This window comes from Salvelinus alpinus, chromosome 1, assembly GCF_045679555.1.
Source record: "Salvelinus alpinus chromosome 1, SLU_Salpinus.1, whole genome shotgun sequence".
Classification (NCBI taxonomy): Eukaryota; Metazoa; Chordata; class Actinopteri; order Salmoniformes; family Salmonidae; genus Salvelinus; species Salvelinus alpinus.
In genome coordinates this window covers 29,679,024-29,706,237 of record NC_092086.1, presented here as the reverse complement: position 1 = coordinate 29,706,237, position 27,214 = coordinate 29,679,024, and the positions used below count along the sequence as shown (strand labels likewise).

General features: G+C 44.9%; 1 protein-coding gene across 2 annotated transcripts in view; it reads left to right on the top strand.

Moving 5' to 3' along the window:
- Positions 1 to 27,214, top strand: part of lmtk2 (lemur tyrosine kinase 2) — a 59,757-nt gene that overhangs the window by 6,649 nt on the left and 25,894 nt on the right. For both annotated transcript variants that reach the window (XM_071395681.1, XM_071395689.1), the window contains exons 2-4: positions 16,817 to 16,950; positions 17,773 to 17,926; positions 21,132 to 21,208. In XM_071395681.1, coding sequence (XP_071251782.1) covers positions 16,817 to 16,950; positions 17,773 to 17,926; positions 21,132 to 21,208 — 365 coding nt within the window. The remainder of the gene's footprint in view (positions 1 to 16,816; positions 16,951 to 17,772; positions 17,927 to 21,131; positions 21,209 to 27,214) is intronic.

Here is a 27,214-nt window from a genome sequence, read left to right as displayed (position 1 = left end):
GGTGATAATTTGGCACAGGGAGTCTTTTATTGCTTTTATTGAGTAGGTTACATTGGCTACATTGGCCATTGATATGCCTCTGCACAGTTTCCGCAGGGATTTGCTTAGTATCGTGTTTTAACTAAACACATATCCTCTGCTCTGTCATGCAAGCGCTGTTTAGACTGGATGCTTTGATTTGGTTTGACTGTCCCTGACAATGGAAGAAAGCAATACTTTACAATAAATAGTAGGGCTGCACGATTAATCGAATTCAGATCGAAATTGACATGTTCAATATCCATATCACAAGAGGCTGAGATGTTGTCCTTTGACACTCCATTATCACACCAACTAGACTACAATACCTCCTCCAATGAGATGCGCTAGACTCTTTAACTCTCTACATGCACAGAGGATGCTGACCAATCACAAGCAGGCTTTCTCACTCTCTGCATGGCATGCATGTTGGCCAATCATAAGCGTCCCCGTTTAAAGCACACAGTTAGGTTCTGGTGAGGAGAGAAAGGGCTTTACCAAAGACGGTACAGTATGAGGTTTAGAAACTCTGTGGCTTTACCTCAGCATGTGTGGCGGAAACATGGGTGCTGCTAGTGCTAACGAGAATGTCGATTTGGTGCCAAAGAAGGGCGCATTTTCAGTGGTATTGCATTATTTCAGCTACAGGCAAACCGATGTCAACCAAATGCAAGTGTTGTGCACAACCTGTCTCAGAGTTGTGGCGACAGAGGCAACACGACACATTTATTAAAACATTTGAGGAATAGCCATCATATTCTTTTGAAAGCGCCCCGACAGCAGCAAAGCTCCTCTGCCACAAGCAGCCACCTACATTAAACCGGCATTGATTGCTGATGTGTTTTCAAGTGTAACTCCCTACGAAAGAACAACCACCGCAGACACAGAAATCAGAAGCTAACACCTATCACATAGCCAAAGACATGGTTCCTATTTACACAGTCAGCAAAGATGGCTTCAAGAAGATGATAAACAAGCTGGACAGGAGATACAAGATTCCATCTCACATATATTTCTCCCAAGTTGCCATCCCAACACTCTATAACAAAATTACGGGAGAAGTTGAAACATGTCGAGTTGAATTACTGGACCAGACTCCAATGAGTTGGACACAGGCTGCACCTTGCAATCGGTAGGCTACGTGTTACATGTTTTTAAGGCACTTTGACTTATAATTTAAATTAGAATAACGATTGAGCCTACTTATCATACGCTTCCTATTCCATTTGCAGCCTATGGCTGCCTGAATAAATAATTAACTTAGGTTATTTAAGAACTCATAATGGTGAAATCGGAACTCATAATGTTATTCTTTAAGTGATGCGCTTATAGCGCACTACATGTTGATGATTATGTTAAAAATGTATTTTAATATATAGGTGTAATAAACCCTATATAATGTTGGAGTAGGGCTGAGTGATATGGCAAATAAATTATCACGATCTATATATTTTTTTCATTCGATAACGGTAATTATCACTATATTAATCAAGTAATGTTTAAAAGGTGCATATCTGCTTCAAACTCAAGAATGCCTTAACCTCACTAGGGTATGTGGGACAGTAGCGTCCCACCTCGTCAACAGCCAGTGAAACTGCAGGGCGCCAAATTCAAAACAACAGAAATCCCATAATTTTAATTCCTCAAACATACAAGTATTTTACACCATTTTAAAGATACACTTGTTGTAAATCCAGCCAAAGTGTCCGATTTCAAAAAGTTTTTACGACGAAAGTACACCAAACGATTATGTTAGGTTGGAGCCAAGTCACAGAAAAAGACAGCCATTTTTCCAGCCAAAGAGAGGAGTAACAAAAAGCAGAAATAGAGAACATTAATCACTAACCTTTGATGATCTTCATCAGATGACACTCATAGGACTTCATGTTCACAATACATCTTTGTTTTGTTCGGTAAAGTTCATATTTATATCCAAAAATCTGAGTTTAGGCGGGACGCTACTGTCTCACTTGGCAAAAAGCCAGAGAAAATGCAGAGCGCCAAATTCAAATGAATTACTATAAAAATTACTATAAAAATCGAACTTTCATTAAATCACACATGAAAGATACCAAATTAAAGCTACATTGGTTGTGAATCCAGCCAACATGTCAGAATTCAAATAGGCTTTTCGGCGAAAGCTAACAATGCTATTATCTGAGGATAGCACCATTTGTAAACAAAGAGAGAGAAGCATATTTCAACCCTGCAGGCACGACACAAAACGCAGAATTATAAATATAATTAATGCTTTACCTTTGACGAGTTTCTGTTGTTGGCACTCCAATATGTCCCATAAACATCACAAATGGTCCTTTTATTCGATTAATTCCGTCGATATATATCCAAAATGTCCATTTATTTGGCGCGTTTGATCCAGAAAAACACCGGTTCCAATTTGTGAAACGTGACTACAAAATATCTCAAAGGTTACCTGTAAACTTTGCCAAAAAATGTCTAACTACTTTTGTAATACAACTTTAGGTATTTTTTAACGTAAATAATCGATAAAATTGAAGACAGGATGATCTGTGTTCAATACAGGATTAAAACCAACTGTAGCTAGCTTTCTGGTCACGCGCTTCTAACAAAAAGGACCCTCCTTCAAGATGGCCCTCCTTCAAGATGGCCGTATTTCTTCATTACACAAAGGAATAACCTCAACCAATTTCTAAAGACTGTTGACATCCAGTGGAAGCGGTAGGAACTGCAAGAAGGTCCCTTGGAAATCTGGTTTCCCAATGAAAGCTTATTGAAAAGAGAGTGACCTCAAAAAAATAAATCTGAATGGTTTGTCCTCGGGGTTTCGCCTGCTAAATAAGTTCTGTCATACTCACAGACATGATTCAAACAGTTTTAGAAACTTCAGAGTGTTTTCTATCCAAATCTACTAATAATATGCATATCTTATCTTCTGGGGATGAGTAGCTGGCAGTTTAATTTGGGCATGCTTTTCATCCAAAATTCCGAATGCTGCCCCCTACCCAAGAGAAGTTAACAAACCGTGGTTAGAGTGTTGGGCCAGTAACCGAAAGGTTGCTAGATCGAATCCCCGAGCTGACAAGGTAAAAATCTGTCGTACTACCCCTGAACAAGGCAGTTAACCCACTGTTCACCGATAGGCCGTCATTGTAAATTAGAAGTTGTTCTTAACTGACTTGCCTAGTTAAATTAAGGCTACATTTTTTAAATTGTGAGCTACAGTTAAAAATATACTTGAAGGAAAATTGTTCCATGTTTGCGGCCAGGGAGCACGTACCTGGGGTCAATTACATTGATAAGCCTCTTGAAACCTTTTCCACTGTGCTAATGTCCTTAGCGATGCAATGCATAATAGCATTTGTGATGTCTTTTGTCTTTTCAATGTTTGCTTGAAGGGCATAAACGCTGTCAGTGTTGACTGCTTCGTGCAAACATCCCTAGATTGGCTGGTGCTTGAGGGGCATTTATCAATACTGTGCTGCAAACTCAAACTTCCTGCATGTTCCAAAGAGTGATTTTGCTTCAGATGTTGAAAAAAGTTTGTTGTATTACCAGACTTTGTAGCCACCTGTCTACGGCACAATTTGCACCGAACATTGCTCTGCTCTTTGTCGGATTTCAAAAAGCCAAACCACTTCCAAATTACTGAAACAGTTTAACCCTTTTTATCAATAATTTCTTCGTTGGAAGCTGCTCCTTCTCCATGGCTATCACTGCCGCTGTTTTCGCCTACATCACTAATTTTTCATTGGTTAATAGTGGCTACTCCATCACTCGAGGTGCTAAGTGGTTTTTAGTGGGCGTATACCTCTCCACGTGCATATTGTCACTTCTCCGCACATTCCTGCTGCATCACAGAGGTGAAATGGATTACCTCTAATTATTGATATTGATTCATCACCCAGCCCTATGTTGGAGATATGTTTCATTTGGTTTTGTATTCAGTTAGCACAGTATGTATTCATTGTTTCATATGACCTTATTTTAGAAGTGATGTCCTCTACCTAGACACTTGTTTTAACAATGCCTGGTGAAATTACCAAGTTTTCACCGAAGCGTTTGAAAGTTGTGATTCATAAATGCAAAATCTGGCCCCCAAAAAATCACAATTAGAGATTTTGTCCAAAGCGTGCAGCTCAAATAAATAGGCTAAACTATTGTCATTTCAACAACCATTAGGCCTCACAATGTAGTAACAAATGATTGATCACTTGTGTTGTGATGACATATTGGTAATTTCCATTGTTGTAAAGAATTCACACAATTCACTTGGTGATGTAAGAATTCAACAGTACAGATCTTGCTATGTAGCACAATATGCAAGCACAATATGCATTAGCACCGCTTGCGCATTTATGACATAACTGAGTGAGAGTGGTATGGACGTGATAAACAACCACACAGAGGAGAGCAGAAGAATGGCCTCCCTTTTAAACCTTGCATTGTGCTTTCCTAGAGCACTGGACTCACTGATAATGATTAGGCTATGAGTAGCCATATGGGAAAGATGAATGGTGTGTGCATTGCATTCTAGTTATTCCCTTTAAGGCTAATATGTAACCTAAAACATTCCATTATCAGCACAGGTGAATCATTTACCTTGGCGTTGTTTTATTACAGTTCACCACACAACGCACAGTAAGATGTGGAGCAGCATTGGTTTTACTGATGGAGACAAGGAAACTGATAAAATGAACTCTTATGGTTTGCACGAAACAATTTAAGCAACAGAGGTCTTGTTCCAGGAGGGTGTTGAATGTGTCTGCTGTAACCAAGAAGCTTGATCTAGACACTTAGCTAGCCAGTTAGCAAACCAAATGCATAGCTGGAGCCCTGAGCTAGAGGTCTTCACAGCTCCAAAAAGTTGGACCCATTCCGAAATGGACCTGGGGCTTTCCCACCCGGACCTGATATGCATAAATATATTTTAAATATAGAGACCTGTTCCGAATAAACCCAAAGACAACTAGACCTGTTCCTTATAGACCTGGTCAGATCCAGACCCGGTTCGATGAGTTCTGAGTGAGGGACGTAGCAGAAAAGCCTTAAAAAAATAAAAATAAAGCTACTTTATTAACTGGAGTTGATAAAGTGCGAGGGGGGGAGAGGCAAGTCAGTTAAGAACAAATTCAACAAAAGGCCTCCTGCGGGGATGGGGGCTGGGATTTAAATATAAAATAAAAATATAGGACAAAACACACATCACAACAAGAGATACAACACTCGTGAGCAAAACATTTCAACTTCCTCCCCTCTTGACAGCAGAGAGAGAAACTAACATTTCAGTTTCTTGGCAATTTTTTTTGCATGGAATAGCCTTAATTTCTCAGAACAAGAATAGACTGACGAGTTTCAGAAGAAAGTTCTTTGTTTCTGGCCATTTTGAGCCTGTAATCGAACCCACAAATGTTGATTCTCCAGATACTCAACTAGTCTAAAGAAGGACAGTTTTATTGCTTCTTTAATTAGGACAACCGTTTTCAGCTGTGCTAACATAATTGCAAAAGGGTTTTCTAATGATCAATTAGCCTTTTAAACTGATAACTTGGATTAGCTAACACAACGTGCCATTGGAACACAGGAGTGATGGTTGCTGATAATGGGCCTCTGTACGCTTATGTAGATATTCCATAAAAAATCAGCTGTTTCCAGCTACAATTGTCATTTACAACATTAACAATGTCTACACTGTATTTCGGATCAACTTTAGGTTATTTTAATGGACAAAAAATTTGCTTTTCTTTCAAAAACAAGGACATTTCTAAGTGACCCCAAACTTTTGAATGGTTGTGTGTATGTATGTATGAGACACACAGTGTTTTGGGGTTGGGCTTCCCACGGGCTGCCTTTTGCCCCTCCCTGCTCTATCACAATCAGAAATGGTCTCCCTGTAGGCCTAGGACTGTGGCCGTGCTGGCCATGGCCTTCCACCCGACTGAGCACTGATTTACTGCCCATAGATAACCTGGGACGCTAGGGGGATCCTACAGCTGCCTGTACAATATCCTCTACTCACCAATGTTTCTGGAGCTACACCTGGGGTTTTAGTCAGGCTTTGCTCAACTGCTACTATGTCACAGGCATTTAAAATCGAGAGATGCTTAAATTTCACCTCAGTTTACAGCCAATTACATGGGGTGACCAGAGTAGGCTACATTTAAGAGCTACTGTTATGGTCCCTGCGCAACACTGAACAGCTTTACAAAGCTACATGTTTAAAGTGGTGTATTAATTTGTTTTAGATTGACATTGACACAATAACCTGCCAGCCAAGCTGAAAACATTATGTGCTGTAGCCAACCATGTGATTGCAATCGTTGTCATGCCATAGCCTACATGTTACATGCATGTGTCTTTGGTGTGATGCCATTGCCGATTTTAAATGTGCCAGAGCAGAGTACCACACGGAGACGGCAAATGTTTTCTTTCTTTAATGGGAGTTGTCTAGTCCTGTTTTGCACCAGTGAAATTGTACATAGAGAAGCCCCACCTGCACTGAGTCATGCTTCTGTGTATCTAGTTGGAAGAGGATCACCACACCAATCTCTATGTGCAACACACCGGTCTCTCATTGATGGCCAACATGGCTGGGCGATATCAATTTTGTGATTGTATTTGACAGTATTTTATTATTTAAAAAAAATAAAAGTTCTACATTTGCTTTGAGTAATGAGACCCTAGGGTGACAACACATACATTCTAAGTGATTTCAATGAGGCCTTCCTCATTCTGATTGTTTTATACTGTTCAATGAAACTTCAACCCAAAATATTTTTCATACATTTCTGCATTTCCTGCACTCATTTGCGATCATTTCCACATTATGTAGGGCTGCACGATATGGGCAACAAATCTAGGCCAAATTTGTAACCAAATATTGCAGTTGCGATATGACTTAGGATTTAGATCAAAACATTTGGCTGAACTGTTAGAAATAGAATGATTATTCTAATTCTGTAGTTAGAATTTAATAGTGGGCACTTTGAATAAAGCATTGTTTGACATGACAACTAATGAAAAAGCCAGGGAAGAGTTATTATGACAGGGCAGGAACCAAAGTGTTGGTTAGTGTTTCCTAAAGGACCCTATAACCTTTGGCTACATGTCGCTAACGTATTCATGCTTTGCCAATTCTAATTTGATTTAGTAGGCCTACACCATCACTGGTATCAGTCTGTATTAGCTATGTTTGCTCTGTACATTTATTAGCATTAGTGGCTAACAAGATTTAGCCACAACTTGCTAAGAAAAGACAAACTAGCTGTTTGCAGCCAATACAATCAAACTAGTAGTATAATTGTGTAACACTTGTGGATTTATATTAAGAAGCAAAGTGGAAACAGCATCGTTGTCGTGAACATCTTGTTGCATGTGCTGCATTGACCATGCAGACTGAACGCAAGTGGTCTCGTGGTCAAGCAACAACTGCGCTCCTTGAGTGACGGGGCAGGGCTAGGTCTCTGTGGAAAGCGGCATGTAGAGAGAGAGAGAGATGGGGAGCGGAGAGAGACGACTCAAGTAGACGTTACACAAGGGAGAGTAGTGTATCACATTTAACAAACCAAACATTGAAACACTTTTATAGAAGATAAAGTAAAAACCCAAACCGGTCCGTGTAGCAATATGGGTATATAGTAAATTACGGTATACTGCCCAGCCCTAATAGGACATATGGTAACAGGTGTTAAAGTCTTCGTTTCACTAGTCTTCGTTTCACTAGTCTTTTGTAATTATTTAGGCATAGCCTTTCCATATTGTCTATGCAGTACAAATAGTACGCATACAGGCAAATTAGATTGAGATTGAGCCTAAAACATGAATGTGCATAATGTATGGTCCTATTTAGTCTTGATGTTATAATGGAGGTTATTAGGATGTGGTGCACTCCTTCCAAACAAATGATCATACTTGTACCATTATGACATCGGGAGAGCAGGGGACCTGTCATCAAGGGAGATGTAATTTGTTGTGAAGCAAATCTGGTCTAAATGGGAAATGACCTAGGTTAACATCATGCATGGTCTGGTGGTCACACTAACCTAAGTAAGTGGTTTGATGCATTGCCTTGTAGTGCAGTACGTCACATGATAATAGTTGGGTTGGGCTACTTCACCATAGACAGTTTGTGATGTAGGCCTAAAGCAGACAAAACCATCCTCTTTAGTGCAGGAACCCAAATCATGTTGCGTCATCAGCTGTAGGGACTGAGTGCATTGGAGAGTTATACCCCCTGTGAAAATGGGTCAGCCCCTCTGTGTGAATAAAGATCACTAAAATATGCAGGGAACCGAAATAAGATCTGTCAGCTCCCTGCGTACGGGACTACGGGCCCTACTGAGAAGTAGTTGAAAAATTTGTGGCGGTGCCAAGTCATAATATAAACCCATGACTCTAAGGCTAACGGAGGGAGAGCTGATCCCTACGCTGCCGCCAGTGTAGCGATGCCTGGGCTCTCTCTCTGCTCCTCTGTCATCACAGGCGTACAACAGGCCAGGGAGACATACACGGCCTGGAACCCCCTAAAGCGTACGTGGTTGGTGGGGGGTTGCACCGTGACTGCACACTGGCTGTAGTTTGTGTGTGACACACCACACCAAACATGCTCGCCATAAGGATTTTGCGATAGTGGATTAGACATGGGGGATGACATTTTATGGGCTAATAGTAAACAAGCCGTACTTGGGCTTCCAATAACGTAATCACACTTTGAACCTTAAGTCAAGGTGTAGGCCGCTGACTCTGATTGGTTAGACTGTAAACCAGGAAGAAGAAAATAGTTTGAAACATTCCTTGACATATTAAACAACTGTTTTTGTTCTGGTTTATCATTAGCCAACGTGGTGTTTTAAAGGGGAAAAGTACAGTGTATTCGGAAAGAATTCAGACCCCTTGACTTTTCCCACATTTTTTAAATGTTACAGCCTTATTCTAAAATGGATTAAATTGTCCGTCCGCCCCCCCCAAATCTACACACAATACCCCATAAAGCAAACACAGATTTTTAGAAATGTTGGCATATATATCACACACACACCTAAGTATTCAGATCCTTTACTCTGTACTTTGTTGAAGCACCTTTGGCAGTGATTACAGCCTCGAGTCATCTTGGGTGTGATGCTACAAGCTTGGCACACCTGTATTTGTGGAGTGTCTCCCATTTACTCTCTGCAGATACTCTCTGCAGATCCTCTCAAGCTCTGTCAGGTTGGATGGGGATGGTCTCTGCTCAGCTATTTTCAGGTCTCCAGAGATGTTAGATCGGGTTCAAGTCCTGGCTCTGGCTGGGCCACTCAAGGACATTCAGAGATTTGTCCTGAAGCCACTCCTGCATTGTCTTGGCAAAGTACTAAGGTTCCTTGTCCTGTTAGGTGAACCTTCGCCCTAGTCTGAGGTCCTGAATCCTCTGGAGTAGGTTTTCATCAAGGATCTCTGTACTTTGCTTTGTTTGTCTTTTCAGTCCCTGACACTGAAATCATCCCTACAGCATGATGCTGCCACCACCATGCTTCACCGTAGGGATGGTTCCAGGTGTTCTCCAGATGTGACGCTTGTCATTCAAGCCAAAGAGTTCAATCTTGGTTTCATCAGACCAGATAATCTTGTTTTTATGGTCTGAGAGTCCTTTAGGTGCCTTTTGGCAAACTCCAAGCGGGCTCTCGTGTGCCTTTTAGTGAGGAGTGGCTTCCATCAGGCTAGAAAACAGACTATGGTTACTGTCAGAGAAACTTGATGACATTCTTGAGTGAGGCAGCCAAATTCTGGTGTTTCCAAAGACAAAGGCCTATGACTCAAATGAAATAGCAAGAAACAGTCTGAAAGCTAGATCAACCAAACAAAGCTGAACTTTCTCACTATTCATTCATCAATTCTAGTCACTCTGATTTTGCGCACGCAATGCGTAGCCTGGTCCCAGATCTGTTTGTGCTATCATGCCACTGGAGTTGACATGATAACACAAACAGATCTGGGACAAGGCTAAGAAAAGGTCAGCATCGCCTTTTACAGATTCTGGGACAAATCTCTCTTTTGCAGCACCCTTCTCCTCCAGCCCTGGCAGCTAGGCTACACCTTTTCCTCTCACTTCATTGCACTGACTAGCCTACAAACTGTATTTGTCAGGTGGGGGAAACACTTGTGTTGTTGACCTATACTCAGGATGTATGTAGATGTAGAGAAACATCACCAGGGCCACTGTTTGGATGGCAGGCCCCTGAATCTTTTATTCACCACTCATAAATGTTTCACTGCTTCCTCGTGGCTGTCTTTTAGCACTGTACCACAAACGTGTCTTTTTCTCTGTGGATTATATAAGACACTAAGACATATTCAATTGTTTAGTGCAGTGTGGAAAATCACTGTCACTGACCGACAGAGTGGTGTTCTTCTGTAAGATATTTTGTATGTAGCTACGACTCAACTCCGGTGGGACTACTGGGGTTCGGACCGGAGTGTCACCTCTTGTTTCTGTGACCTATAAATGTGAGATTAGATGGGAAGAGGCTGTGTTCGTTGATAGGCCTGCGTACAGTCGTGCACTGCTAGAGCTACTAGCTTCCTGTGCCAGGCTCATGCCATGCTAGATCTGAGAGGAAATTATCAATAGACACTGCCCAGGAGGTTTATGACTAGGTGGCGTCAATAGTCTGTGGCTCACTCAATGTCCTTGTCACATGCAGAAGGAAAGGAAGCCACTCAAGACAGCATCTGTAGATCGGATTGGTACCTGACCACTGCCTCCGCCTCTGTCATTCAGAGGTGGATCTCCAACTGGCGTGCCGGCAAAACACAACAAGATGAATCTGAAGCTTAAACCAATCTATTGTCAATGGCTTTGTAACTGAGATGCCTTTGCTTTATCATGTGCTTTCAGTTGTAAATGAAAGTGTAGTAAACAATATTACACATGTACTAGAAGTGAAGTTCTGTCATTTGTATTAGCAATGTATACTGAACAAAAATATAAAGGCAACATTCAACAATTTCAAAGATTTTACTGAGGTAAAGTTCAGTTAAGGAAATCGGTCAATTGAAATCAATTCATTAGGCCCTAATCTATGGATTTCACATGACTGGGAATACAGATAGGCATCTGTTGGTCACAAAAACCTTAAAGTGGGTGTGTATCAGAGAACCAGTCAGTATCTGGTGTGACCACCATTTGCCTCATACAGCGCGACACATCTCCTTTGCATAGTTAGTTGATCAGGATGATTGATTGTGGCCTTTGGAATGTTGGCCCACTCCTCTTCAATGGCTGTGCGAATTTGCTGGATATGGTCAGGAACTGGAACACGCTGTCATACACGTCGAACCAGAGCATCCCGAACATGCTCAATGGGTGACATGTCTGATTTATGCAGGCCATGGAAGAACTGGGACATTTTCAGCTCCAGGAATTGTGTACAGAACCTTGCGACATGGGGTCGTGCATTATCATGCTGAAACATGAGGTAATGGTGGCGGATGAATAGCACGACAATGGGCCTCAGTATCTTGTCACGGGATCTCTGTGCATTCAAATTGCCATCGATAAAATGCAATTGTGTTCATTGTCCGTAGCTTATGCCTGCCCATAACATAACCCCACCATGGGCCACTCTGTTCACAACGTTGATATCATCAAACAACTCACCCACATGACACCATACACGCTGTCTGCCATCTGCCCAGGATAGCTGAAACTGGGTTTCATCTGTGAAGCGCACCCTTCTCCAGCGTGCCAGTGGCCATCGAAGGTGAGCATTTTCCCACTGAAGTTGTTTACGACGCCGAACTGCAGTGAAGTGAACACCATGGTGAGGACAACGAGCACGCAGATGAGCTTCCTTGAGACGGTTTCTGACCATTTGTGCAGAAGTTCTTCGGTTGTGCAAACTCATAGTTTCATCAGCTGTCCGGGTGGCTGGTTTCAGACGATCGTGCAGTTAAAGAAGCCGGATGTGTAGGTCCTGTGCTGGTGTGGGGTTATATGTGGCCTGCTGTTGTGAGAAAGGTTGGACGTACTGCCAAATTCCCTAAAACAACATTAGAAGCGGCTTATGGTAGAAATTCATATTCAATTCTCGGGAAATTGTTCTGGTGGGCATTCCTGCAGTCAGCATGCCAATTGCAAGCTCCCTCAACTTGAGTCATCTGTGGCATTGTTGTGACAACTGCAAATTTTAGTGGCCTTTTATCATCCCCAGCACAAGGTGCACCTGTGTAATGACCATGCTGTTTAATCAGTTTCTTGATATGCCACACCTGTTGGATGGATTGTCTTGGCAAAGAAGAAATGCTTACTAATGGATGTAAACACATATTTTGAGAAATAAGCTTTTTGTGCCCTTGAAACATTTCTGGGCTCTTATTTCAGCTCATTAAACATGGGACCAAATCTCCATGTTGCATTTTAATTTCTGTTCATTATAAAATGCTTCACTTCCTGACTGTTTGACAAATAAGCTTACACAGTCGCTTCAGAGTGGAAGGACACAGTAAACAAACACTGATTTGCGTAGAACTCACGCCCAGTGTTTGCATGTTTCTGTTTTGCCTGTGGTTTAGTCTACTTGCATTTATACAAGGTACCCTTAACACATGCCTGTTGGCCTACTGGGCAATTACATGGTAACTGAATTATGCGTTGACTCAGATTTTTCACTTTAAACAAAAACCATTGAGTTCAAAGTTTAACAAACCATACAACTCTATGCACAAGGACTACTTTGAACAATTTACACAGAGCATTTAAAAAAACACTGCAAAAGCTGTGCAGATGCAAAGTTTGTTAACAATTACGGTAAAACGTCCTGTTTTTTTTATGCGACCACGTTTTGCAAAACCCTGTTAAATATCTGCTCAGAATTTAGATTGAAAGACTTCTGCAGGAAGACTGGGGTGTCAGCTATGACATGGCACCTTGAGTTTGAAAACATGCATATTGGTTATTCAAGAAGTAGATTTACATAATTTAATTACAGTATAGGAATTGCATCATGGGCCCCTGATCTGTAGTATACAGAAATGCATAATTATGGATATGAATTTCATTCTCTTCATGGTTGAATAGGTACACAAAGGTAGAAATATGTATTTGGGTGTTATTCTACACATTGGCTATTGTAATGAGCTCCGTCCCCAAACGACACCACTTGGTTGATCCAGACCAAATCTGAAACAATCAGACATCTGTTTCACAAGTTTGGACATCACAGTAGAAATCAGTAGAGTTTTTTTTAGCTCTGTACTGTTCTCTACTGTGCTGTCTAAACTTCTGAAACATAGACATCTATGATTGGTTCAGTTTTGGTCCGGTCAGAGCGAACTGACCAAATTTCAACTACTTTTCAACGTCCATGGACGTCCGGTGTCGGTCGGTGCTCAGTGGGTGAGGATGCTTGTTACAGTAAATGGAAACTGGGTAGGTGGTAGATGTCAGTAAGAGCTATGAGAGAGAGGGAGCATGAGAGGGATGGGTTGTGCAGACTGTTTTCAGAACTGCTATGAGCTGAACATAACAGTATGCCAGTTGAAAGGAAGACAGTAGCTGGTGACACTGAGCTGAACATAACAGTATGTCAGTTGAAAGGAAGACAGTAGCAGATGACCCTATGAGCTGAACATAACAGTATGCCAGTTGAAAGGCAGACAGTAGCTGGTGACACTATGAGCTGAACATAACAGTATGCCAGTTGAAAGGCAGACAGTAGCTGGTGACACTATGAGCTGAACATAACAGTATGCCAGTTGAAAGGAAGACAGTAGCTGGTGACACTATGAGCTGAACATAACAGTATGCCAGTTGAAAGGAAGACAGTAGCTGGTGACACTATGAGCTGAACATAACAGTATGCCAGTTGAAAGGCAGACAGTAGCTGGTGACACTATGAGCTGAACATAACAGTATGCCAGTTGAAAGGAAGACAGTAGCTGGTGACCCTATGAGCTGAACATAACAGTATGCCAGTTGAAAGGAAGACAGTAGCTGGTGACCCTATGAGCTGAACATAACAGTATGCCAGTTGAAAGGCAGACAGTAGCTGGTGACACTATGAGCTGAACATAACAGTATGCCAGTTGAAAGGCAGACAGTAGCTGGTGACACTATGAGCTGAACATAACAGTATGCCAGTTGAAAGGCAGACAGTAGCTGGTGACACGATGAGCTGAACATAACAGTATGCCAGTTGAAAGGAAGACAGTAGCTGGTGACACTATGAGCTGAACATAACAGTATGCCAGTTGAAAGGAAGACAGTAGCTGGTGACACTATGAGCTGAACATAACAGTATGCCAGTTGAAAGGAAGACAGTAGCTGGTGACACTATGAGCTGAACATAACAGTATGCCAGTTGAAAGGAAGACAGTAGCTGGTGACCCTATGAGCTGAACATAACAGTATGCCAGTTGAAAGGCAGACAGTAGCTGGTGACACTATGAGCTGAACATAACAGTATGCCAGTTGAAAGGAAGACAGTAGCTGGTGACCCTATGAGCTGAACATAACAGTATGCCAGTTGAAAGGAAGACAGTAGCTGGTGACACTATGAGCTGAACATAACAGTATGCCAGTTGAAAGGCAGACAGTAGCTGGTGACACTATGAGCTGAACATAACAGTATGCCAGTTGAAAGGAAGACTGTAGCAGGTGACCCTATGAGCTGAACATAACAGTATGCCAGTTGAAAGAAAGACAGTAGCTGGAGACCCAACTTGTTTGTGACTACTATGATTTCCCATTGTAGCCAATTGAAATACAGTAATTCCGTTATATTTCGGTAATTACATTACCGATTTGGTACCAGAATTAGGATTTGTAATAACTTTTATCAAGTTTGTTTATTCCTTAAGTTAATCACTAACTAATTGGTAGGTTTACCTTTTACTTGTTACTTCTGCAAACTTTCATTATCCTCAGAGAGAAATTAGAAAATATCTTAAAGATATGTAGGTTTTTTTGTAACAAAATTACAAGGCAATGTTTCTTAAACTTACAGAAGGAAACTAATTTGTCCAAAACTAAATATGTGTTAATATTAGTTTGCAGGGGTCTTTAATGATTGTGTTATGTTGTATTTCTGTTACCTTTTTAAGACTTCTGGTAGATGGTTGTAATTCTTCCTTTTGAAAAGGCTACTGTTGGTGCCGATAGATGGAGAGGGTATGTATTGGTTTCCACGGAGACTGGCTGCTGCTAGTGCGAGTAACCTATAGCTAAGGCTACTGTAGTATCAGTTGCAGCGCGGTGAAGTGAACCTAAAATTATGGCTGACACATTGAATCATATCTAATGCTCCCCAAGGCGCTGCACTGATGAGTCTGACTGGCCTGATTGAGTGCTCTGTGTACGGCAGCACCAGTTGTTTCACCACAGTGATGCTACTAGGGCTTCTGTTGGCCAGCTCTCCCAGGCTATTTCCTCCGGCTTATTAAAGCTCTAGGGCTCACTTCATTTAAAATAGTAGTGTGTAGTTAAACACGGAACCATGACAATCCTACCTAAACTAAGTGCATAGGCTATCCATGGTCAAAAGTGGACTCTTATGTTCCCTTCCTCATCTAATTTCCTCAATCTACTGATGTAAAAGGACTGGAGAGGTGAAGGCAAATACCCAGTAGGCATCCTCCATATTGCTTTCACCTGTCCTGTGTATATAGTGCAATATCATCATGACAGGTAGGTGATGAGATGATGAAGCCACTTCAGGATATTTACATACAGTGAGACAGGAGTATCTGACACAGGGCTGGGGCAGCAGTCAGTCAGAGGGTAGCCTGTGTTCCAGATAGAATGTGTGGAGAATCAGATTACTGACATAGGATCATTAGCCTATATCTAGGCCTGTATCTGGGCTCTCGAGTGGCGCAGCTGTCTAAGGCACTGCATCGCAGTGCTAGAGGCGTCACTACAGTCCCTGGTTCGAATCCAGTCGGTATCACATCCCACCGTGATTGGGAGTCCCATAGGGCGGCGCACAATTGGCCCAGCGTCGTCCGGGTTTGTCCCGGGTAGGCCCTCATTGTAAATAAGAATTTGTTCTAAATTGACTTGCCTAGTTAAATAAAGGTTACATTTAAATCATTTTAACCAAAAATGATTTATCCTTTAACTATCATGCTGGTGTGGTACTGGTTACTGAGATTGTAAACACTTCTCCATCTTATATGATAGTGCAGATCTGTATCAGGCCTAGATGAAGTGTAGCAGGGATGAATGAGTTGGAGTGTCCGTAGTCGATTGTGAGTGGTTTGTTGTGTAAACATGTATTTTTGGGAGGAGGAGGATGGTGGTGGTGATAGGGTCAGTCAGTCCAGCCTCTGTTGATAGGGCTGTGGTGACAGAGTGGTGAGGGGGTGGAGAGAGGATCTTGTCAGCACACTTGACATCTGAACTGCTGGCCCAGCATCTCCAGCATCTAACACGTTTTACTGCTCTGTGTGGACCCCGTCACACAGTTGATGTACTAATGGGAAGGAGGGTGAGTGGGGGAGGGTTCGAGATGGCAATGAAATGGTCAAAGAGAAATGGACCTCTCAAGCCTCAGCTTGTTCTGTCCTCTGAGTTGTTGTAGAACGTGACACCAGAACAGGATGTGATCATCATAAGGAAACACCTAGGCCTATATGAATACCAGTCATCACAATTGAATGTACATTTCGCTTTTTTTGTTAATATCCATTACTGGCGAGGAACATTAGCCTATCAAATAGAGGCATATCTGTGCTTGCAGTGCTGCATTACACCGTTCACTGTCCCAGTGGCATGTACAATACTTGTTCTTAATACAGCTTGAACTATGGCAGAACTAATATTCTTTGACCTGTCTGTTTTCAGGGGAGACTGCAGGTGGCCAGCCGTCTGTCTCTCTACACCTCTCTGTGGTTGTGTCACTGATTGCCCTGCTGGCCCTGGTGGCCCTGCTGGTGAACTGTGTGACCTGCTGCAAGGAGCGGGAAGTCAATTTCAAGGTGAGACTCTCAAGGCACTTGACAACAACACGTAGTAGGCTTAAGTCACTGTCGCGACATTCTATGCATATCTAATTTGCTCCAAAGGGAAGCTAAATAAAGCCATGGTATTGTTTGGTGGCCTAATTTACACAGACCTGTCTTGCAGTACTCTGTAGGCCATTGAATTCAATTTATTCGGTTAAGTCGGTTAAGAACAAATACTTATTTACAATAATGTCCTACCGGGGAACAGTGGGTTAACTGCCTTGTTTGGTTCACAGGCAGAACGACAGATTTTTACCTTGTCAGTTCGGGGATTCGATCCAGCAACCTTTCGGTTACTGGTCCTACGCTCTAACCACTAGGCTACCTGCCGTGACCCAGGATTTTAGAACCCTTGCTTTGAGATATTGGCTATGATTAATGTAATGAGTTAAAGGGATAGTTCACCCAAATTAAAAAAGGACATTGGTTTCATAAGCAGTCTATGGTCAAAGTATGACAAAGTAAATCCATGCTTTGGTTTTAGCATTTGTGGCACAAATCCAAATCCCATTCAAGTCATGGGACTGATATTAGCATTTTTCTCTCATCATGTCCAAGTAATCAAAAAGTATCCCAAATAAATGTTAAAATCACTTAAATGATTTGAACATGATGTGCTAAAAAATGCTAATATGATAATTCTGTTTTGGTCCAGTTCAAGGATTAAACATGTTAATTTGACTCATCTCGCTTTGCCTCATTCATATGTAACACACATACAATTATAACGTACACTGGTGTCAGAAGTAGGATCCCTGTGTTTGGTGAACACCGTTGTACTATTGTGTTTTTCAGGAGTTTGAGGACAATTTTGAGGATGAGATTGACTTCACCCCTCCAGCTGAAGACACCCCCTCCATGCAGTCCCCTGCTGAGGTGTACACCCTGGCAGTGCCCCCCGTGGCCTTGCCCGGACCCCCCCACCTGGAGACACCCCCCCGCATCTCAGGTCAGGGGTCAGACAGCCTTACTTTCCTTAGATGCATAGTCCTACCAGCACACTACACATAGGACCAAGATTTTTTTATTCTGACCCTTTGCCATAACTTGGCATCAGTATCCAGAGTTGTTTATTAGGCACAAAACCGACTGAAACGGGATGGGACTTCCTGGAAACGCACATAAGAAATGCAAAATTTTTATTTCCCGTTGCCAAACATTTTCAAATGTTTTCTGTCGCGTGCCGGAATGAATGTGACCCAGCTGTCTTACTGTATCAGTCAGTTGGAGTTGATACCGTCATCATTCCCTTTTGGACTTTCTCCTCTGCTTTTTACAGGTTGATTGGGATGAATCTTGTCCTGGAGGCAGAGTAGAGCAGTTTCTGTTAGATGAACCAGACGCAAAGTAAAATGTCTAAAAACTCAAATGTGCTTTTTGGTTGTAATTTAAGGTTACGGTTAGGCATAGCAGCTGTAGGGTTAATAACATTTTATGACTTTGTGGCTGTGCCAGCTAGTGACCACCCTGCGGAGCTGCCTCGAGTACACGAGTCATCCCAATAAATGCCAACCTGCCTGCTTTTTTTTATACTTTAATTGGGACACTGTCATGCACTGCCTAGGGACAACAACACATCTAATGATCTGGCAGCCTATATCCATGGGTTTACTACTTTCTCCTCACATGACCAAGACCTCTGGTTCTACTGAAGCAGTATATCAGCCCTGCTGCCAGTCAGTGACATTATAGTGGGTTTATAGTCTGTAAACGTTGTCACATGCTCCTTTTGAAGTAGACATAAAAGCTCAACTTTGTTATGGCCTCCATCAGCCGTTCAGTATTTGTCATTCTATTAGTAGGAGTGTTTTCTCTGCTTCTCGTATGCAGTGTGATAGCCTTTGAGCTGTGCCAGTCAGTCATTGCATAACAGGACTGTGCTACATTCTCAGTAGCTCCCCCTTGGGTAGTGGACAGGTGCTAGTCTCCAAACACTCCCAGATGCTGTTGTATCAGGCACACACGATGTTGTGAGAGTGAATCATTCGCTTTCGTTTCATTGCATAGGGCCAGGGTTTTGTCTTTGTACTTATTATTGATTTGTGACTTAATTTGATGGCTAGATGTGATCACTCCATGTAAATGAGTGCCAGGCTGATTATCATAGGGGCCCTTTGAAAAAGAAAACGTTCAGCCCGCTGAGATCAAGATTAGGTCCACAACTGATGCAAAAACATGACTGCATTATCGCACAAAGGCTGTTTCTGTCTGGGGAGTAGGTCAAATCCTTGTAATTTTATCATGTACTATTGTAAAGGATTTACTCAAATGCTTAGCCAGATTATTTTAGTCTCTAAGAGTACCCCCACTGATTCATATAAAGACTGGATGGGGCCAAATCTGTCTGAGGTGCATATAGGCCGAGAGTTTATATTCTACTTCCTGGTCCGTAATACATTCGGCGCTCTAAATTAACATTGTTTTTATTGGTAGCAGTGGTCCTCTCAACTGAAAAACGTTAGGAAGCACCACATTAAATTTAGGAGCACCAGAAAATACGATTTTTTAAATTGATTGAGATACAGCCTACACTGTAAAGACATGAGTTTATTATAAAAGCTATAATGTTGATGAATACCTGTCATTGAAATTACAAAGTCATTTGTAGAATATTAGTTTTTTCTACGTTGTGTAAAACCAGTACATTTAATTGTACACTGTCTCTTTAAAAATGTCCCATTTGCGATGATGACATGCAAGAGATCTGTCATTCATTCAGATCTGTCATTCAAAGCTATCTCTTTTCCTTTCTTTCTGTGCCACAAAATGTTTGGATATACTGGTAGGGCTCCCGAGTGGCGTAGCGGTCTAAGGCACTGCATCTCAGTGCAAGAGGCATCACTACAGTCCCTGGTTCGAATCCAGGCTGTATCACATCCAGCCGTGATTGGGAGTCCCATAGGGTGTCGCACAATTGGCCCAGCGTCGTCCGGGTTTGGCCGGGGTAGGCCGTCATTGTAAATACGAATTTGTTCATAACTGCCTTGCCTAGTTAAATAAAACTATCTTTTTTATTTTTATTTTTTAAGTTACCAGGTTGTTATCTAGCTCGCCAATGAGGTGACATGACTGAACAAGGTATAAGCAAATGGATAGTGAACAGTTTTACAATGGCATGGTTTGAATGTAAAATGTGGTTCCCGCTATAGGAAGATAGAAATGTTTAGGCAGTAATATCGGTCAGATCTTTTGACCTGGTTGGGCTACAAGCAAGCAGTTTTTTGCAGTAGTAATGGTGCAACCATGACGCTATCAAATCAGATTGTTTTCTCTAGGGCACTCAGAAACAACGGTACAGCGAAGCCTTATCGTTAGGCTACAACAATTATTATCTGTGAGATCTTTTCCTAGTCGCACAGTGCTCCCAAAATAACATCTCTGGCCGCACAAAAATAGTTTGTCGCATATGCGACCAAATTATTTTCACTTTAGAGCTCTGAATACTTTTGATGTTAAGTCCCCTCAACAAGGTTTGTTGACCTGATTGTGTGGGCAACCCCTGCATAACTTCTCTGTTGGTTTAGTTGGCTAACTTGGCTCAGTGAAGCCACATCTGTGGGCTGTTTTCCTCATGTACTGTAAGACATTTCTAAGTAGATTCAGTGGCATGTGACAGAAATATCCAAGGGTCAGTATTTCTTTCTGTACTAGTTCCATATGGGCCCTGTGTAAGGTCAAAGGTTAGCCACAGTTTACATGCTCAGGCTTCATATGGGAAGGAACTAGATTAACATCTTTATGTATGAAGCTTTTGTTTAAACACTCATGTACCTTTTTCCTGGGAATCCATAATGTGTAACACTGCTGTTGTTTTGCCATGAGTAAATACAGCTAGAACATATCCTGGCCTGAGCATCTGATCCGAATAGAATACTGCTACTGTGTTTAGATAACTGACAACACAACAGCTCCAGTTTTCTGTATTGATTGGACTCATGCCCTGGCTGCATCTCTCCAGAGAGGAAAAACCATACAGATGAACATTTGATTTCATGCAACAGCCTAGTTAAATAAAGGTTAAATTAAAAATAGAAAAAACATACAGGTGCCATTGGGTCACCATGGTTTGGTCTGGGACCAGAATGCTGTTTACTACGACATACCTGCAGATCACACACACTAACTCTGGGTTCTTTTTTTGTTGGCCACCGCAGTGGGATCCACTGGCTCTCAGGTGGTCCGTCACAGTCTCAGCTACATCCAGGAGATTGGGAACGGCTGGTTTGGCAAGGTAAGACATTTCTTCATGACGAAGGTCGCAAAATTCTGTTACCTTTCCCAAAATTCCAACCCTACTCCAGACGCTTTAGTCAGTTGTCTCCAGTAGCCTGTACAGTGTGTTTGAAAGGGAGCGAGTATTTCACCCCGGGGTTGAATTTTGGTGTACGTAATAACAAAAGCAGACAGCTGCTCACTTAGTCACAGTTGAAGCTCATCCTTAATGATTTAACATGGTAAATATGAGCAGAGTAGCCCCTCAGCCTCTGGTCCTACACCACCTGGAAGTGTTCTATGTTGTGATTCCTCTGCTGTCTCCATGGCTCCCCTGGCCTTCACACATCCTGTAGCCACCCCCCCCCCCCATCTCCTAGCTACATCCATCCCCTAGCTACACCCCCCATCCCCCTAGCTACATCCCCCTAGCTACATCCCCTCCCTCATCCCCTAGCTACATCCCCCTAGCTACATCTATCCCCCCTCATCCCCTAGCTACACCCCCCATCTCCCTAGCTACATCCCCCTAGCTACATCCATCCCCTAGCTACATCCCCCTAGCTACATCCCCTCCCTCATCCCCTAGCTACATCTATCCCCCCTCATCCCCTAGCTACACCCCCCATCCCCCTAGCTACATCCCCCTAGCTACATCCATCCCCTAGCTACATCCCCCTAGCTACATCCCCTCCCTCATCCCCTAGCTACATCTATCCCCCCTCATCCCCTAGCTACATCCCCCATCCCCCCATCCCCCTAGCTACATCCCCCTAGCTACATCCCCCTAGCTACATCCATCCCCTAGCTACATCCATCCCCTAGCTACATCCCCCTAGCTACATCCATCCCCCTAGCTACATCCATCCCCCTAGCTACATCCCCCTAGCTACATCCATCCCCTAGCTACATCCATCCCCCTAGCTACATCCATCCCCCTAGCTACATCCATCCCCCTAGCTACATCCCCCTAGCTACATCCATCCCCTAGCTACATCCATCCCCCTAGCTACATCCATCCCCCTAGCTACATCCCCCTAGCTACATCCATCCCCTAGCTACATCCATCCCCCTAGCTACATCCATCCCCCTAGCTACATCCATCCCCCTAGCTACATCCATCCCCCTAGCTACATCCATCCCCTAGCTACATCCATCCCCTAGCTACATCCATCCCCTAGCTACATCCCCCTAGCTACATCCATCCCCCTAGCTACATCCCCCTAGCTACATCCATCCCCCTAGCTACATCCATCCCCCTAGCTACATCCATCCCCCTAGCTACATCCATCCCCCTAGCTACATCCATCCCCCTAGCTACATCCATCCCCTAGCTACATCCATCCCCTAGCTACATCCATCCCCCTAGCTACATCCATCCCCCTAGCTACATCCCCCTAGCTACATCCATCCCCTAGCTACATCCATCCCCCTAGCTACATCCATCCCCCTAGCTACATCCATCCCCCTAGCTACATCCATCCCCTAGCTACATCCATCCCCTAGCTACATCCATCCCCCTAGCTACATCCATCCCCCTAGCTACATCCATCCCCCTAGCTACATCCATCCCCCTAGCTACATCCATCCCCCTAGCTACATCCATCCCCCTAGCTACATCCATCCCCCTAGCTACATCCATCCCCCTAGCTACATCCATCCCCTAGCTACATCCATCCCCTAGCTACATCCATCCCCCTAGCTACATCCATCCCCCTAGCTACATCCATCCCCCTAGCTACATCCATCCCCCTAGCTACATCATCCCCCTAGCTACATCCATCCCCCTAGCTACATCCATCCCCTAGCTACATCCATCCCCCTAGCTACATCCATCCCCCTAGCTACATCCATCCCCCTAGCTACATCCATCCCCTAGCTACATCCATCCCCTAGCTACATCCATCCCCTAGCTACATCCATCCCCTAGCTACATCCATCCCCCTAGCTACATCCATCCCCCTAGCTACATCCATCCCCTAGCTACATCCATCCCCTAGCTACATCCATCCCCCTAGCTACATCCATCCCCTAGCTACATCCATCCCCTAGCTACATCCATCCCCCTAGCTACATCCATCCCCTAGCTACACCCCCCATCCCCCTAGCTACATCCCCCCTAGCTACATCCCCTCCCTCATCCCCTAGCTACATCTATCCCCCCTCATCCCCTAGCTACACCCCCCATCCCCCTAGCTACATCCCCCTAGCTACATCCATCCCCTAGCTACATCCCCCTAGCTACATCCCCTCCCTCATCCCCTAGCTACATCTATCCCCCCTCATCCCCTAGCTACACCCCCCATCCCCCTAGCTACATCCCCCTAGCTACATCCCCCTAGCTACATCCCCCTAGCTACATCCCCCTAGCTACATCCCCCTAGCTACATCCCCCTAGCTACATCCATCCCCTAGCTACATCCATCCCCCTAGCTACATCCATCCCCCTAGCTACATCCATCCCCCTAGCTACATCCATCCCCCTAGCTACATCCATCCCCCTAGCTACATCCCCTCCCTCATCCCCTAGCTACATCTATCCCCCCTCATCCCCTAGCTACATCCCCCTATCCCCATCCATCCCCCTAGCTACATCCCCCTAGCTACATCCCCCTAGCTACATCCATCCCCTAGCTACATCCATCCCCTAGCTACATCCATCCCCTAGCTACATCCATCCCCTAGCTACATCCATCCCCCTAGCTACATCCATCCCCCTAGCTACATCCATCCCCCTAGCTACATCCATCCCCTAGCTACATCCATCCCCCTAGCTACATCCATCCCCCTAGCTACATCCATCCCCCTAGCTACATCCATCCCCCTAGCTACATCCATCCCCCTAGCTACATCCATCCCCTAGCTACATCCATCCCCTAGCTACATCCATCCCCCTAGCTACATCCCCCTAGCTACATCCATCCCCTAGCTACATCCATCCCCCTAGCTACATCCATCCCCCCAGCTACATCCATCCCCCTAGCTACATCCATCCCCCTAGCTACATCCATCCCCTAGCTACATCCATCCCCCTAGCTACATCCATCCCCCTAGCTACATCCATCCCCCTAGCTACATCCATCCCCTAGCTACATCCATCCCCTAGCTACATCCATCCCCCTAGCTACATCCATCTCCCTAGCTACATCCATCCCCCTAGCTACATCCATCCCCCTAGCTACATCCATCCCCTAGCTACATCCATCCCCTAGCTACATCCATCCCCTAGCTACATCCATCCCCTAGCTACATCCCCCTAGCTACATCCATCCCCCTAGCTACATCCCCCTAGCTACATCCCCCTAGCTACATCCATCCCCCTAGCTACATCCATCCCCCTAGCTACATCCATCCCCCTAGCTACATCCATCCCCCTAGCTACATCCATCCCCCTAGCTACATCCATCCCCCTAGCTACATCCATCCCCCTAGCTACATCCATCCCCCTAGCTACATCCATCCCCCTAGCTACATCCATCCCCTAGCTACATCCATCCCCTAGCTACATCCATCCCCCTAGCTACATCCATCCCCCTAGCTACATCCATCCCCCTAGCTACATCCATCCCCCTAGCTACATCCATCCCCCTAGCTACATCCATCCCCCTAGCTACATCCATCCCCCTAGCTACATCCATCCCCCTAGCTACATCCATCCCCCTAGCTACATCCATCCCCCTAGCTACATCCATCCCCCTAGCTACATCCATCCCCTAGCTACATCCATCCCCTAGCTACATCCATCCCCCTAGCTACATCCATCCCCCTAGCTACATCCATCCCCTAGCTACATCCATCCCCTAGCTACATCCATCCCCTAGCTACATCCATCCCCTAGCTACATCCATCCCCTAGCTACATCCATCCCCCTAGCTACATCCATCCCCTAGCTACATCCATCCCCTAGCTACATCCATCCCCTAGCTACATCCATCCCCTAGCTACATCCATCCCCTAGCTACATCCATCCCCCTAGCTACATCCATCCCCTAGCTACACCCCCCATCCCCCTAGCTACATCCCCCCTAGCTACATCCCCTCCCTCATCCCCTAGCTACATCTATCCCCCCTCATCCCCTAGCTACACCCCCCATCCCCCTAGCTACATCCCCCTAGCTACATCCATCCCCTAGCTACATCCCCCTAGCTACATCCCCTCCCTCATCCCCTAGCTACATCTATCCCCCCTCATCCCCTAGCTACACCCCCCATCCCCCCATCCCCCTAGCTACATCCCCCTAGCTACATCCCCCTAGCTACATCCCCCTAGCTACATCCCCCTAGCTACATCCATCCCCTAGCTACATCCATCCCCTAGCTACATCCATCCCCCTAGCTACATCCATCCCCCTAGCTACATCCATCCCCTAGCTACATCCATCCCCTAGCTACATCCATCCCCTAGCTACATCCATCCCCTAGCTACATCCATCCCCTAGCTACATCCATCCCCCTAGCTACATCCATCCCCCTAGCTACATCCATCCCCTAGCTACATCCATCCCCCTAGCTACATCCATCCCCTAGCTACATCCATCCCCTAGCTACATCCATCCCCTAGCTACATCCATCCCCTAGCTACATCCATCCCCTAGCTACATCCATCCCCCTAGCTACATCCATCCCCCTAGCTACATCCATCCCCCTAGCTACATCCCCTAGCCCCCTAGCTACATCCATCCCCCTAGCTACATCCATCCCCTAGCTACATCCATCCCCTAGCTACATCCATCCCCCTAGCTACATCCATCCCCTAGCTACATCCATCCCCTAGCTACATCCATCCCCTAGCTACATCCATCCCCCTAGCTACATCCATCCCCCTAGCTACATCCATCCCCCTAGCTACATCCATCCCCTAGCTACATCCATCCCCCTAGCTACATCCATCCCCCTAGCTACATCCATCCCCCTAGCTACATCCATCCCCCTAGCTACATCCCCCTAGCTACATCCATCCCCTAGCTACATCCCCCTAGCTACATCCCCCTAGCTACATCCATCCCCTAGCTACATCCATCCCCCTAGCTACATCCATCCCCCTAGCTACATCCATCCCCCTAGCTACATCCATCCCCCTAGCTACATCCATCCCCTAGCTACATCCATCCCCTAGCTACATCCATCCCCTAGCTACATCCCCCTAGCTACATCCATCCCCTAGCTACATCATCCCCTAGCTACATCCATCCCCCTAGCTACATCCCCCTAGCTACATCCATCCCCCTAGCTACATCCCCCTAGCTACATCCATCCCCTAGCTACATCCATCCCCTAGCTACATCCCCCTAGCTACATCCATCCCCTAGCTACATCCATCCCCTAGCTACATCCATCCCCCTAGCTACATCCCCCTAGCTACATCCATCCCCTAGCTACATCCATCCCCCTAGCTACATCCCCCTAGCTACATCCATCCCCCTAGCTACATCCATCCCCTAGCTACATCCCCCTAGCTACATCCACCCCTAGCTACATCCCCCTAGCTACATCCATCCCCCTAGCTACATCCATCCCCTAGCTACATCCATCCCCCTAGCTACATCCCCCTAGCTACATCCATCCCCCTAGCTACATCCATCCCCCTAGCTACATCCCCCTAGCTACATCCATCCCCCTAGCTACATCCCCCTAGCTACATCCATCCCCCTAGCTACATCCATCCCCCTAGCTACATCCATCCCTAGCTACATCCATCCCCCTAGCTACATCCCCCTAGCTACATCCCCCTAGCTACATCCATCCCCCTAGCTACATCCCCCTAGCTACATCCATCCCCCTAGCTACATCCCCCTAGCTACATCCATCCCCCTAGCTACATCCATCCCCTAGCTACATCCATCCCCCTAGCTACATCCCCCTAGCTACATCCATCCCCTAGCTACATCCATCCCCCTAGCTACATCCATCCCCCTAGCTACATCCCCCTAGCTACATCCCCCTAGCTACATCCCCCTAGCTACATCCCCCTAGCTACATCCATCCCCCTAGCTACATCCATCCCCCTAGCTACATCCATCCCCTA